This window comes from Brassica napus, unplaced genomic scaffold, assembly GCF_020379485.1.
Source record: "Brassica napus cultivar Da-Ae unplaced genomic scaffold, Da-Ae ScsIHWf_834;HRSCAF=1189, whole genome shotgun sequence".
Lineage (NCBI taxonomy): Eukaryota > Viridiplantae > Streptophyta > Magnoliopsida > Brassicales > Brassicaceae > Brassica > Brassica napus.
Genome location: NW_026016878.1, coordinates 40,044 through 56,201, shown reverse-complemented (window position 1 = coordinate 56,201; position 16,158 = coordinate 40,044). Strand labels below are relative to the sequence as shown.

General features: G+C 37.6%; 3 protein-coding genes across 3 annotated transcripts; all 3 read left to right on the top strand.

The window, feature by feature from the left end:
* The first annotated feature begins 285 nt into the window (after window positions 1-285).
* Window positions 286-3,868, top strand: LOC125606301 (probable F-box protein At5g47300). The gene has a single exon (XM_048775349.1). It carries the CDS (start codon window positions 1,726-1,728, stop codon window positions 2,854-2,856), a length of 1,131 nt encoding a protein of 376 aa, XP_048631306.1. The 5' UTR covers window positions 286-1,725; the 3' UTR covers window positions 2,857-3,868.
* A 4,230-nt stretch (window positions 3,869-8,098) lies between these two features.
* LOC125606297 (transcription factor MYB3R-2-like) lies at window positions 8,099-9,070 on the top strand. Its single transcript, XM_048775346.1, has 4 exons — window positions 8,099-8,169; window positions 8,300-8,370; window positions 8,453-8,585; window positions 8,701-9,070. Exons 1-4 carry the CDS (start codon window positions 8,099-8,101, stop codon window positions 9,068-9,070), a joined length of 645 nt encoding a protein of 214 aa, XP_048631303.1.
* A 6,430-nt stretch (window positions 9,071-15,500) lies between these two features.
* LOC125606296 (BON1-associated protein 2-like) lies at window positions 15,501-16,031 on the top strand. The gene has a single exon (XM_048775345.1). It carries the CDS (start codon window positions 15,501-15,503, stop codon window positions 16,029-16,031), a length of 531 nt encoding a protein of 176 aa, XP_048631302.1.
* The last annotated feature ends 127 nt before the right edge of the window (window positions 16,032-16,158 follow it).

Below are 16,158 nucleotides of genomic sequence, written 5' to 3'. Positions count from 1 at the left end.
GGTTATACGTGAAATATTGATTTTTTCTCAATTATATTTTTCTGATGTTTTAAGATTAGTGTTAAATGTGATCGTTTTCTAAACGTTCTAATGTATCCTTTGTTCATATGAACATAGTATATATATCAATATGTAACATCAAATCTTTTATATTAACTATATACATGTAACATAAGTACCCGCACATGCGTGCGGGCGATCCACCTAGTATCTCTATAACACACAAGTTCCTTCATTCCTTGCGCAACAAAAAAAAAAAAAACAAGTGTATTTTTTTTAAAATTGAAGTCATAAATAGGATACTTTTCAAATTATCCCTTTATTTTTCCATAAAGTGCAAGAAATCTTTTGTATTAATGAGAATTCATTCTCTAAAGTCATAATTATTTTTTTGTAACATAAAAAATAATCCATGCACTTTAAATCACAAAAACTTACATAAAGAAGAAAGATATTTGTTGACTTGTTCAACAATAAATTTGAAAATGATTTTTGGTAAAAAGAATTATTAATCTTTTAGACTCCAAGCCCATTTTCAAATCCCAAAACTCTAGTCTGGTCCATATATCTCCTTTTTCACTTTATATTCCAATGGGATATTTTATAAATGTTTCATTTTAAATTTTACATCCAATCCACTTTGGATCTTCATTTCTTATTCACAACCACTCTAATTTTGACATGTGATTACACTATTTCATAGTGATAGTGCTTTACGAACGTCCCGCATGGAAACATACCGGCAAATGGTCTAAAACCATTTCGTCAAAAACGAGTTCTAACAATCCTCCACATGAATAGAACTCAATCTAGACACATGACAACTCGATAGACTTGACATACTTGATTTCCTAGACAAAACTCAGAAGAATTTTTGAGAGTACAAGAAAAAAATCCACTGTATGAAAAGTTTGTAGCATTTTTCCAGCTTTGAACCAATCATTGTTAATAGTTATTAGACTTACTTGAAAAGGTGGTAAACATAATGTCTTGAACCCCTCAGACTTTTGACGTAAATCGAGATAATAGCTAAAACACATCTCATTTTCTCATACAACTAGGTTTTTTATTGGGTTTATTTTGGCCGTGAACATGCTTGATTAATTATGAGTGTACTTAGAGAATATAGCATTTTATTCATTCTCCAAAACGGTTTCATTTCACACTCACAAGATAATTTGCCATTAGCTTTTATTTTAAGAAGTATCATGTAATACTCCATAGTGCTACCTGATGAGCGGCCAATCATAACCTCGAATAGCTTCATATACACCTGCATCGTCGCAGGTCTACAACTTCTGACTAATCCTCCAAGCTGCAACAACTTTAGGCTTGCTCTCCTTCCCACTTGTAGGTATCGTTTTCTAGAGGAAACGTGCACTATCACTGTAGTATTTTCATTCCTGATTTAGCTAAGAAAGACACATTAAAAAAAAAAACAGTCATGTTACAAACCGAAAACCGAAAACCAAAAAACAAAACCAAAACCAAAACCAAACTGAATTCCAAATTGAACACCTTCCTCAAAACGATAAAAAGGCTTGTAAAAAGGCCTTTTTTTTTGTTGAATAATAATTTTACATTCTGAAAAGAAAAAGAAAAAAAAATAATAATATAATTTTTCAATATATTTATTTAGAGTCAGAAGGAAGCAAACGTGAAGTATACCGCAAAAACCCTAAAGAGCAGTCAAAGCCAGCGGCACCTTCTTCCTTTAGGAGATCAATGATACATATGTCGGACCTTCCTGAGGATTTGATAGAGGAGATACTCTCTCGCGTCCCAGCGGCATCTCTGAAACGGTTTCGAACTACTTGCAAACGATGGAACGCTTTATTGAAAGACCAGGGATTCACGGAGAAACACTTTCGTAAAGCTCCAAAGCAGTCTCAGGTTCTCTTCGGGTTTTTAGGTAGATTGAAGATTTGTTCGTTGAGAGTCAATGGATGCCCATCTATAGAGGTCATAGATGAGATCAGACTAACCGACCCTGTTTATATTTATAAACAATTCGTAATTTCTGAAGTCTTCCACTGCGACGGCTTATTATTATGCACTAACCAAAAAAAGACTGGACTAGTGGTTTGTAACCCTTGTACACGTCAAGCCAGGTGGATCAAACCCGGTAATCGTCACAAGATGACCGACACCTATACTCTTGGATCCTACCAAGACATCAAATCCAACAATATTAGCTACAAAATATTGAGATGCGATGAATATGAGGACAAGGCAAGATTCGAAATCTATGAGTTTGGATGTAATTCATGGAGGATTCTAGACGTCACTAATGACTACAACTTAACTAGGTTTTCGGACGCCGTGTCATGGAGGGGAAAGACGTATTGGGTTACTTGGGATAAAAAAGAGAGAACCATGGTGTTAGTCAGTTTTGATTATACACAAGAGAGATTTGGAGTACGTATGCGTCTTCCCTATTATAGATCTGGTATTTCGACTATTTCTCTATCAGTTGTTGGAGAAGAGAAACTTTCGGTGCTATTACTACCCTCAGATACGTTGAGTAGAGAGATATGGGTAACAAATAAGATTGATGAGTGGAACAAGGTCTTCACAATGGATAAATGGAAACGTGATTGGTTGGTAAATATCGTAAGTTTTTTGTTCGACGATGAGAAGAAAGTCTTCTTGTGTTGTGAGAGTTTATATATTCCAGACCTGTGCGTTGTTGGGGAGGAGGATGAGAAATTGAAAGAATCAGGGAGGGTATACGTTGTTGGGGAGGATAAGGAAGTAAAACAAGTGAATGGAGAAGCCATAGATGTTTTTTATGATTATGTTCCAAGTTTAGTTCAAATTCTGAAGTTGAGTCAAAAGAGAAAGAGGGGTGACTAAATAAGCTACATGCAGACATTTTCATTGTTTTTTATGCGTTTTTTAATTTGACTTGACCATGTCCTTTGATCAGTCGTTTTTAAAAATTTTATGTCATTCAGATGCCTTTAACAGTAAATATGAGAATATGTGATGTATAAATTATTAGACAAACCATTCAACAGAACAAATCTGTATTAGTAATTTATTACACCAACTTCTTCTTGAGAAGTCATTAACTCAAAACAACATAAACAGTCGATCTCCTTAGACTTAAAACTTCAACAACTCTTGAGTTAACTTTGGAGAAAGGTCCTTCAATGACATTATATTGGTAGCCGTTACTAGTCAGTAACTTCTCAAGGATAACACAAATCCCTAATTTCTCTACTCCGAGATATTTACATTCTTGTTATCCAGTAAATAATGTTTCTCTGTTCTCCTGTTGAATCTCCGTTTGATTTTATAATTTAAGAAAAAATATGTAATTATTAGTAACTCCTCGGATTTGGTGAATTGTCGTCGTTAGTTACGGTTTCGTCCATATATTTTTATTCAGAAATAATGGTAGAATCTAAGCATTTGATTCGATCTTGGTCTGATATTAGCGCCCAAGTTACTCCTCCTACTTGTGCAATTGACTCTCAAGAGTATGTTCTTCTTCTTATATAATCTTCTTTCTTCCAGTGTGTATTTATGAACAACTGTATATATATATGTGATAAATTAACAAGGTTGTGTTCGATTATTGATGTTTCATGTCTGGTCAAAGATGCAGAAGAATAAGTGGTCCTACCAGAAGATCAAATAAAGGAGGATGGACCCCAGAGCAGGTAGCTCAATTTTTTCATGTGGAATATTCTTTGTGTGATTGGTGAAAATCTTTCTTTCCATCATCTTATTTGTTATTTTTGTCAAGGACAAACTCTTGATGAATGGTGTGTGGAGGTACAAAGGAAAGAATTGGAAAAAGATAGGTAATTGATATTTTGATTTTGGTTTTGTCATCTCAAAAACTCTTGTACACCTATGACCTATCCAATATATATATATATAGGGGTTTTTGCAAAATTGACCTACAACTTAAAGTCAAACACAAAACTAACCTCCCTTTTTTTTGAAAATTCGTTTTGCCCTATTCACCCCACAAGTTCATATAATTTACGAAAATGCCATCAATTTTTTTTTTTTCGAAAATGACATTTTTACTCTCTCACCCTCATCATCTTCAAGTAATTACAATATTGCCATTGTCATCAATACCACAACCACCATGAACAACCAATTTGAAGCTCTTAATCCTTCCAAAATCGATTTACCCTTCTTCTTTTTCCATTCTTGTGAACTAAACACAACATATCTCTCACTTTCTCTCCACAATGAGCTAAAAAAAACCCAAGATTTTGATTCTAAATTTTTTATGGTTCATAGAGTCATAGAAGCTAACGATTCTGGGTGGGTGACTTTTGTTTGTGATTCTGTGTGCTTGGAGAAGCCTTATGTATGCTAAGGAACTTATCTCACCAATTTAAGGTATGACATCGAGTTTTTTTCCAGATCTGTTCGTCAGACGACTTACTTGGAAGTCGTCTGGCTGTAGACGACTTACCTGGAAGTCGTCTGGCTGTAGACGACTTACCTGGAAGTCGTCTGGTCAACGCAGAGGTTATTTTTGCAATTGACTTTGAAATCTGTAACCTGAGACGACTGAAAGTTAAGTCGTCTACTATTGTTTGGTTTCAAAAAAATTTCCAAAGAACCTAGACGACTTACATTTCAGTCGTCATAGGTTAGTTTTGCATTTGACTGGATAATTTCAGAAGTTTGACACAACCCAGACGACTTACATTTCAGTCGTCTGGCGAAAATTAAAATAATAATATTTTTTAAAAAGTAGACGACTTACAGTTAAGTCGTCATAGGTTAGTTTTGCAATTGAAAAAAAAATTTCAAGATTTAATTATACACAGACGACTTATAATTCAGTCGTCCACCAGACGACTTAATTGTAAGTCGTCCAGGATTTTTTTCCGAGATTCTGGTCAAACCTGGTAAATCTTGGACGACTTACATTTCAGTCGTCTCGTGGACGACTGAATTATAAGTCGTCTGTATATAATTAAATCTTGAAGTTTATTTTTTCAATTACAAAACTAACCTATGACGACTATTATTATTTTAATTTTCACTAGACGACTGAAATGTAAGTCGTCCAAAAAGTCAAACTTCTGAAATAATCCAGTCAAATGCAAAACTAACCTCTGACGACTGAAATGTAAGTCGTCTAGCTTTTTTGGAGTTTTTTTAACCAAACAATAGTAGACGACTTAACTTTCAGTCGTCCGAAATAACAGATTTCAAAGTCAATTGCAAAAATAACCTCTGCGTTGACCAGACGACGTATAGTTTAGTCGTCTAGACAACTTATATTGAAGTCGTCCGCGTCTTCTCCGGTAGTTTTTAAGTCTTCTATGTTAGTTTTTGAATAACTTGTATTTTTAAGAGTGATAAGTAACTTCAAGATATGTAAAACTCATATTTACAAAACATGTTCTCTCCCTTAGTTTTACTAAATTTGACTAAGTTTTTCAACGCAAACTTATAAAAAATATGATATGCTTTGACTAGTTACTATTGTTTGTTTTCATCTCTTAAGTATTATTGTTATAGACAATAATGATGACTATTGTTATGAGTTGGAAGAAGGGTTAAATGCTTCTTAAAATGTTGTATCAATATGAAGCTACCAACATTCTTGTTTATTAAGATGAGAAAAAGTCCATTGGAGTTTATTATTGCATATGAGAGATCCAAAGATAAGAAAAAGACTACTGAAGTCTATTATTTCATTGATTTGTAAATGTGTAAACACATTGTTAGCACATTTAATACATCTTGGAAAACATTATTACTGATTTTACAAAAAATTCACAACTAAAAGAGTAGACATACAATTCACAAAACATACCACAAACAAAACTATTATAGATCATTCCTCTACAAAGACAAGCTTGGATTCCACTTGAGTAGACAAGACCAGACGACTTTTAAGAAGTCCAAACGACTTCTAAAAAGTCCAGACGACTTCCAGGAAGTTCAGACGAATTTGTCAGAAGACTTTTAGGAAGTTCAGACGACTTCCAGACGACTTTACAGGAAGTCCAGACGACTTTTAGGAAGTTCAGACGACTTCCAAACGACTTCCAGACGACTTCCAGACGACTAACAGGTAAGTTGTCCCAGAAGACATCCAGATCTGAAAAACCTGCATATTAAATCCAGATCTGAAAAACCTGCATATTCAAAAACGTTCAAATGGCTTAAAAACAGAAAAAATGAGTGGAAGATTAGATAAATCTACCTTTACAGAACACACAAAAATACATATCTAAAAATAATAGATCTACCTTTAAATTAGTGGAAGATGAGTACCATCTAATTAAAAACCTCCAAAAAGATAGATTAGTAAGAAAGACATGAGACAAAATTGAAAAATTCATATAAAGTTTGGTGTTTTCAAGTCAAAGAGATTAGAGTGGGTTTGGAGAGTTTTAGTTTGGGAAAAAAGTAAGAACTTTATACAACAAGAAGTTACCAAATGAAGAAAAATCAAACATAAGAACTTACCAAAACGCTCAGAAAAATCCAGACGACTTCCTGGAAGTCCAGACGACTTTGTCAGAAGACTTCCAAGAAGTCCAGACGACTTCCAGACGACTAACAGGTAAGTCGTCCCAGAAGTCTTCCAGATCTGAAAAACCTGCATATCAAATCCAGATCTGAAAAACCTGCATATCCAAAAACGTTCAAATGACTTAAAAATAGAGAAAATGAGTGGAAGATTAGATAAATCTACATTTATAGAACACACAAAAATACATATCTAAAATTAATAGATCTACCTTTAAATTAGTGGAAGATGAGTACCATTTGATTAAAAACCTGCAAAAGAGATAGATTAGTAAGAAATACATGAGACAAAACTGAAAAATTCATATAAAGTTTGGTGTTTTCAAGTCAAAGAGATTAGAGAGAGGTTGGAGAGTTTTAGAATGATGAACATTACATTTTTGTTGCAGCCATTTGAGAGGAGGAGAGAGAATGTGTAAATTTTTCTTTATATAGGGAGACAAAAAATCCAATTAGGTTAAATATTTTTGACTCAGACGACTTCCTGGACGACTTACATTTCAGTCGTCTGGTGAAGAAATTAAAATAGACGACTTACATGTAAGTCGTCCAGAAGAGTTTAATATTTTAAGTGGGAAATTAAATATTTTTAGCGGGAAACTAAAATAGAAGACTTTTCAGACGACTTACAAGTAAGTCGTCTGGTTTAAATTATTTAAGCGGAAAAATAATTTTTAAAAAAAAATTTAGGCGGGAATATTTGGACGACTTACATGTAAGTCGTCTGTTTTAATTTCTTCACCAGACGACTGAAATGTAAGTCGTCCGAGTAAAATGATCCGGTTAGGTTAAAACGTACATTGGTAAAATTAAAGGTTCGGTACGATGTGGACGACTGAAATATACGTCGTCCGGATAAATTATTCAACAGACGACTGAAATATAAGTCGTCCACACGCTAAACATAACCCCTAAACTTAATTATCTAATTAAACACTTCATAAAACCAAATCAAACTTGAAAAGTGTTTACTATACACAGAAATAAACACATATAGGTGAAAACTAATTTTTGAAAAAAACATTTTAGTTTTTCAAAATCTAACCCTAACAATACATACAATACTACAACATATGTTTGCCAAACTCCTAAACCAAAATATTTCATGATTCACTACTTCCACTCATCTATCTTCAAAACAAATCAATTTTATCATATCTTAATTTATATCACTTAAAACTGTTTATAATTACTTGATTTTTATTTTTCACCCATCAAAATATTTTTTTACAAGATTTATAAATTATTTTTAAAATAAACTGGTACCAGACGACTTACACTTCAGTCGTCCAGACGACTTCCAACATCTCAGACGACTCAGACGATTTACTAGGGCTATATTCGTAAAAATGGCTTCTGTTTTTTTGTTTGGTCACAAGGGGCTGAGCTGTAATTTCACTAGGCTTTTAGGTTAGTTTTGCATTTGATTCAAGTTTGGGTATAGGTTTGGGATTAAAATTAAGTTGTGGGTTAGTTTTGGCAAAAACCCCATATATATATATGTTTGTATCTCTCTTGTCTTTTGGTTAATTAGCTGAGTGTGTTCCCGGGAGAAAAGACAAGAGGAAGACTGATGTCCAGTGTCAACACCGTTGGCTTAAAGTTCTTAATCCTAACCTCAACAAAGGACCTTGGAGAAAAGAGGTAATCAACTTTTCTTGATATCCTTTCATCCTACTAATTCCTTATTTTTTTTGCTGACGATCATATAAATTTCTCTTGTTATTTTTAGGAAGATGATCTCTTGAGTGAATTGGTTAATGTCTTTATTTAGAATGAGAAGCCTAAATGGTCCAAAATATCCAAGCAACTCCTTGGTCGCATTGGCAAGAAATGTCGTAAAAGGTATGTTTTTTTTCTTTTCACATTCAACTCCACGTTTACCCCCATAAAATTAAAGCTTACTATATATTTGCATGTTATATAGGTGGCATATATAATCATCTAAATCCGACTATCGAAAAGACTCCGTGGACTAGAGAAGAGGAACTGATTCTGGTTCAGGCACAAAGAGATCAAGGCAATAAGTGGGCCGAGATTGCTAAGCTCTTGCCTGGAAGGTTTGTCCTTAGAACTCAGATATATGATCAGCTTTGTCTGATTTTGATAGACAGTTGTGGATCTTGGCAATTTATTCGCTTTTTCTTGTAAAATATTGGTCATGAAAACTCACAGGACGGAGAACAATATCAAGAACCACTGGAATTGCTCACTTAAGAGGAGATCGGAACACCTTGATACTAGTAGCCCCTTGTCTGGTTATGGACCTTGTGGTTATGAATCTAGCTTTTTCAATCAAAGCAACATGATGGAAATCAAGAAAGCTGCCAAGATTCCTCAAAGGGATTCACTGGAATTAACTCTAGAGCCCATGAATTGGAGGAACACGTCTTCATCCATAAACTCTCTTAAAGGGGATGAAGAATCAAAAATCTCGTCATCACTAGAATCTGATTGGTTAAGACGCAATAGCAAGGTTGAAATAACAATAACACCTTCTGTAAACAAGAAGAAACTTACGAGATCTAGAAAAGAGAATGTTTGAAGCTTTTCATTTCTTATTTCATTTTTGCTTGAAGTTGTTTACATTGTAAAGACTCTTATTTATACTAAAGTATGAAACCCTAGTGTTTCCCTTAGCTGTCACATTGGTCTTCACTTCTTCATTGGATCCCTAACAGCTGGAAACGATTGTGCAACGCTACTGACTTCTTCATTCCGTACGTTGCAGGACCACTTGGTTTGTCTTTTTCCTTGCTTAGTGTTTTGGTGAATGTAGCCGTTGGCTGAGAGTGTATCTGAGTGGGCTTCGGTATTGTTTCTTGTGAGCCCATCTTGGTAAAGCTTGTCTCAGCCTTTAGAATGTTGAAGCCCACTTCTTCTTCTGTAACTGTTTCTTCTTGTCGCTCTGTTTCAGAAACAGAACATGGTGTTTCTGAAACTGTTTTCTCTTTCAGTCTCCAGACCATTTGCTTCTTTTCCTTACTGTCTACATGCCCCCTCAAACTTTGTGTGGGAGAAACGACCACACCAAGTTTGAATCTGAGTTCTTGATAGTTCTTTATCGGTAATGACTTTGTAAATATATCAGCCAGTTGATGAATTCCAGGTATGTGATGAACTATCAGCTTGCCTAGTGCCACTTTCTCACGGACAAAGTGAAAATCAACTTCGAAGTGCTTGGACTTTTTGTGCATTGCTGGCGTGGCTGAGAGATATACTGCTGACAAGTTATCACAAAACAATTCAGGAGATGAAAATTGCGGAATACCTATTTCTCCCATAATATTAGTGAGCCAGACTATTTCGGCTGCTGTGTCTGATAATGTTCTGTACTCTGCCTCTGTAGAGCTTCTTGACACAGACTGTTGCTTCTGAGCCGACCAAGATATCAAATTTGAGCCTAGGAAAGTACAGAATCCTCCAGTTGATCGCCTTGTATCAGGACATCCTCCCCAATCACTGTCACTGTAAGCCTTGACGTTGGAGTCTGATGAGGAGTCAAAGGAGATTCCGAGATTAGTGGTGCCTCTGAGGTATCTGAGTACTCGCTTGAGTAACAAGAAATCATTTTCAGTTGGAGCATGCATCTTTTGACAGATGTAGTTGACAGCAAACTGAAGGTCAGGCCTTGTTAATGTCAAGTATTGTAGTTTTCCGGCAAGACTTCTGAAGTAAGTAGGTTGTGGAAACAGCGGAGTAAGATCAGGCTCTCTGTGAAGTTGAACAGGGAGAGGAGTTGAGACCGGAGTGCATTCAGACATCCCAGATATGTGAAGCAAATCTTCTGCATATTTTTCTTGATTCAAGAACAGACCTTGAGAGTGAAACTGAGCTTGTAGTCCTAGAAAGTAGTGGAACTGTCCCAAGTCTTTCATCTTGAATTCCTTGTTCAGAGTCGCCAGAAGTTTCTTGATGAGTTCATTGTTGCTTCCAGTGAGAGCTATGTCATCCACGTATAGAAGGAGGAGCATTATGTCTTCATTTCTCCTGTAGATGAACAGAGATGGATCTCTTATACTGCAGACAAAACCAAACTCCAGCAAGAAATCACTGAACCTGTTGAACCAAGCTCTCGGAGCTTGTTTCAAACCATATATGGCCTTGTTTAGTTTGCACACATAGCCAGGTTTTTCCACATTTATGAATCCAGGAGGTTGATGCATATACACTGTTTCATTGAGATCACCGTAGAGGAAAGCGTGCTTGACATCCAGTTGTTTGATGTCCCATTTGTTCACAGTGGCCAGATGAAGAATGGCTCTGATTGTTGGTGACTTGACAACAGGGCTGTAGGTGTCTAGGTAGTCAATTCCCTCCTCTTAATCATACCCTTTTACTACTAGACGTGATCTGAGACACTTCACTGTGCCATCAGCATTTAGTTTAACTCTGAATATCCATCTGCATCCAAGAATGTGCATATCAGGTTGATACGGGACTAAAGTAAACGTGTCGGTCTCATCAAAGGAAACCATTTCCTCCGTCATTGCTTCAGTCCATCCTTGATGCTTGAGAGCTTCTGTGACGGTTCTTGGTGCAGTTGGAGTGGAGGTTACTGTGAAGAGAACGTAGCGGGGGTTTGGTTTTGTGATCCCAACTTTTGATCTAGTTATCATAGGATGTTGAGAGTGAGCAACTGTTGTTTCAGATGTGGAGGTTGACACAGGTGCTGTCTGAGACACTGATGCAGTCGCTTCTTGATTGGTTTCTTGAGTTCTAGGTTGAACTGTCGGATCAACACGCTGATTGTTAATGTTAGCTTGGTGTTGTATAGTAGTTCCAGACTCCAGAATAGTAGAAGGCAAGGTTGAGTTCTCTCCAGACCATTATCCAAACTGGTAGGCGGTAGAGTACCAAATTGTACTGTTGTGTTGTCTCCAGACCTTGCGTCTTGGTTCAGAGGTTGAGATGGCGTTGCCGAGTTGTGGATTTGTTGTTGTACTGCAGGCTCTGAGACTTTAGTTTCACCATTGGGAGCAGAGACTGATGCAGAGCTCATTCTTGGATGGTTCGGGATAGGAGTGACTCGTAGGTATGATTCTGTCATGGTCTGTGGAGGCGTTTCTGTTCTCTGAAAGCCATCTGAATCAGGAGTCTCTGGAGCAGCCTTGGGAGGTAAGTAACTTTGTTGCCAAGCATTCATCAGAGGTGTAGGGTTTTGTTGTTGAAGATGCGAGTAGATGGATGCAAATGGGAATATTTGTTCATCAAACAGAACATGTCTGTTGATGTAGACCTTCCCAGTTGGGGGATGTAAGCATCTGTAGCCCTTGTATTTCTCGTTGTAACCCACAAAGACACATTGCAAGGATTTGGGATCTAGCTTGTTAGAGGAATAAGGTCTAAGAGAGGGGTAGCAAGCGCTGCCAAACGTTCGAAGAGCAGAGTATTCAGGTCTTTTATTGAACAGAACTTCATAAGGGCTTTTATTATTAGTGAGTGTGGAAGAAGGTAGCAGGTTTCCGAGAAAACAAGAGGTGAAGAAAGCTTCTACCCAGTATCTTTGAGGAACCTTTCCTTCAAACAACATAGACATACCGAGCTCGGTGATATGTCTGTGCTTTCTTTCGGCAATGCCGTTCTGTTGGGGAGTATGAGGGCAAGAGATCATTTGCTTGATGCCTTGCGAGGAAAGATGTGATACAAAGCTGTTGCTGATGAACTCTCCACCTCCATCACACTGAAACATAAGGATCTTGTTGTCTAGCTGTTTTTCCACCAAGGTTTGCCACATCAAGAATATTTGAAGAAAATCTGACTTCTTTCTCATAGGATAGAACCAACAGTATCTAGAGAAATTGTCTATGAAGACCACATAATATTTGAAACCTTGGACAGATGTGACAGGAGATGGACCCCAAAGATCACAATGAATTCTCTCTAGAGGTCTACAAGACACAATCACTGAGCTAGAAAAAGGTAATTTAGAACTTTTGCCAAGTTGACATGAGTCACAGATCTTGGACATACTTTTATTGACACTAATAGCTTGAAGTCGAGATAGAGTTTGAAGAATCTCTGCACTAGGATGACCCAATCTTCTATGCCAAACTTCAGCGCTTGCTGCCATTTGTCTCGCTGAGTAGAAGGCCGTGAAGGTTGCATTATCCAGTACATATAGGTCCTTATGTCTGCTTCCTTGAGTCAGGACTTGCTTGGTGAGTTTGTCCTTAACATACACACCATCACAATCAAAGGTGAACTCACATGGAAAATCAGCAGTAAGCTTAGACACCGAGAGTAAAGATTTTGCAATGCTAGGACAGACAAGGACTTCCTTAAGAGTGATAATACCTGATGAAGTTTGTAGTGGAACAGATCCAACATGAGTTATTGGGAGAAAGTTTCCATCAGCTACCATCACTGAGTCATTACCATTATAAGGTTGAGTAGTCTGAAGGTTCTGATGAGAGTTGGTGACATGAGCAGATGCTGCAGTATCAGGGTACCATTCGGTTCCATTGTAGGAATGTTGGTTCCCAACAGGAGGATCATTAGAGACTTGCATTGCTGCCATTGCAGAAGGAAGATCGGTGCTCTGATATGATATGTCAAATCTTTTGTAGCACTTCATGGCATTGTGTCCGAAGCGGCCACAAATTTGACAGGTTGGACGAGTGGAGGATTCAGTTTGCTGATTGTTGCTTGAAGCTGAGACTTGCTGATAAAATCCTCTACCCCTTGTTGAATATCCTCTGCCTCTGTTGGATCCAAACCTTCCATTATTGCCCCCTCGACCTCTGTACTGAGTAAAGTGTGGAAGCTGAGGATTGTAGTTGTTGTTCTGAGGAGTGTAGTTGGTTTTTCTGAGAGTAGACTTGTTCAGGTGTTGAGACATGAAACGCGAGGTGAGGAGACACTGAGGTCTGAGACCCTTCATAAGACTTGAGTCTGTCTTCAAAACCAGTAAGCCGTGGAACTATGTCTTCAAAGGGTAGGGGCCAGAGGTGAATCCATACCACCTTCAACACTGGTTTTTATAGGTTCATATTCCTGACCGAGTCCTTGTAATGCAGCAAAGATTTTCATCTTCTCAGTAACTGGACTTCCCACAGAATGAAGTTGATCACACAGACCTTTGATTTCCTTGAGATAGTCACTCATGGATTTGTTAGCTTTAGAGACGGTTTGAAGACGGCGTTGAAGTTCGAAAAGTCGTGAGGAAGAGACTCTGTTGAAGTGGTTACCGAGTGAGACCCATACTTCCAGAGCCGTTTGAGCACCAAGAACCACACTGAGAATGTCTTCCGAGAGAGAGCCTACTAGCCAGGCTTGAACTATCTGATCAGATCTAACCCATTGTTGATAATCAGGATTTGGAACATCACGGTAGCCTCCTGCTATGTTGGGAACTTGAATGGAAGGAACAGGCTGAGGAGAAGCACCATTGACGAATCCTAGAAGATCTACTCCAGAGAGAAAAGACTCAAACTGCCTCTTCCAGTGGATATAATTGCGTTCTGTGAGTTTGATGGTAACACAGTTTGAGATGTTGAGCTTTGGATGTGAATATAGTTCCAGAGTGTTGTCCATGGCTCAGGATGTGCTCACTGAGCTCTGATACCATGTAAACAAGAAGAAACTTACGAGATCTAGAAAAGAGAATGTTTGAAGCTTTTCATTTCTTATTTCATTTTTGCTTGAAGTTGTTTACATTGTAAAGACTCTTATTTATACTAAAGTATGAAACCCTAGTGTTTCCCTTAGCTGTCACATTGGTCTTCACTTCTTCATTGGATCCCTAACAGCTGGAAACGATTGTGCAACGCTACTGACTTCTTCATTCCGTACGTTGCAGGACCACTTGGTTTGTCTTTTTCCTTGCTTAGTGTTTTGGTGAATGTAGCCGTTGGCTGAGAGTGTATCTGAGTGGGCTTCGGTATTGTTTCTTGTGAGCCCATCTTGGTAAAGCTTGTCTCAGCCTTTAGAATGTTGAAGCCCACTTCTTCTTCTGTAACTGTTTCTTCTTGTCGCTCTGTTTCAGAAACAGAACATGGTGTTTCTGAAACTGTTTTCTCTTTCAGTCTCCAGACCATTTGCTTCTTTTCCTTACTGTCTACACCTTCTTCAGATGACCATCACCACAAGAATGTATGGTTAACTCCGCAATTAACAACTCCGTCTTGTGTAAAAGTTCCATTGAGTCCGGAAACCCCACAGAGCAGCAGCGCTGGACAAGAAGTGAGGGAGATCATAGGGAGATGGAAAATGGCTGCGAGTACTTTCGAGAACACACCTTCCATTATCTCCAGAAGAAGATCACCAGCCTCACGGCGCAAACAAGAAAACGACTCACCATTTGATAGATGTCCTCGGACTCTCCTGTCAAGTGAGGAAGAACTTTCAGTTTCAAATTCTTCTTCTTCCAGCTCCTTTACTCATGACACGCAGCAACAATTGTTCAGGTTCAAAACCCTTGGAGAGGCGCTTGGAGTTTGATTTTATTTGACAAGTGAACATACCTTTTTTCAAAGGTTTCATACTTGGAATCATCAAGTTTAAAAACTCAGCAGTTTGTTTAATTCTCTTCATGTATTTTTTTATATTTTTGTTGGAGCAATTTTTCTTCATGGTACATATTTGATGTCTAGTCTAGTTTTCTTATCCACCATACTTTAGGATCCGACGTTTAGTTTTCTTTAAATCCGTTTCATATTTTGTGAAAACGTGTTTTTTCACACTAGTACAAGAAAAATAATACAATGAAAAATCCTTGCAAATTTATCATAATGTTATCTTTTCATGATAAAAACTATTAATATCCGATAATAATAATAATAATAATATCACAATATATTTATAAGGAAAGACCGTAGCTTATTTCCTTCTTGATAACGTAATTTCTCATCACTTTCCGAAACCCTAATCCTAAGCTAACTGAAAAAAAAAGGTAAAACCATATCTCTATATAAATACAAACAAGTTCTTCATTCCTTGAGCAACCAAAAAAAAAACAAATTTCGAAGCAATACATGTCTCGTGAAAGCCTTCTCTCTGCTGAAAAACCAACGCCTCGTGAAAGGCTTGGTGTCCCTTCTGCTTCAGCGTTAGGGCAAAAGGGTATGACAACTCGTAAACTCGAAATCACGGCCGTATCGGCGGAGGGTCTCCTCATCGGTGGAAAACCGGTAAAGAAAAACGCATTCGTCGCCTTTGACATCGCCGGGAATTATAGCAACCGGGCAATGAGAACGGAGGTCTGTGGGGATTATCCGGTGTGGAAAGAGAAGCTAGAGACGGAGTTTTCGTTACCGCCGGAGAAGAAGGAGGGTTTCATGTACGTTAGGGTTTATTGCGAGATCTCCGGCGGGAAGGATAAACACGTGGGAACGGCACGTGTGCCGATAAAGGATTTTACGGGAGAATATGCGCCGGAGGGTTTCTTGCAGTGTCTGAGTTACAGATTGTGGGACGATTACGGCAAAAGGAACGGTATTGTCAATTTCTCGGCGAGGATCGTGCCGGTTAGTAAGCCCGGTCTGCGTCCCTTTTGGTTAAGGTAGTTTTTTAGGTTTGAGATTGGTTTGTTATGGTTTCACCTGGTTTATTTTCCCGGCACTTATACATATTCGATCGGTCTACTGTAACAAATTTGATCACCATGGTCTAAAAGAACCAAAAAAAACAAAC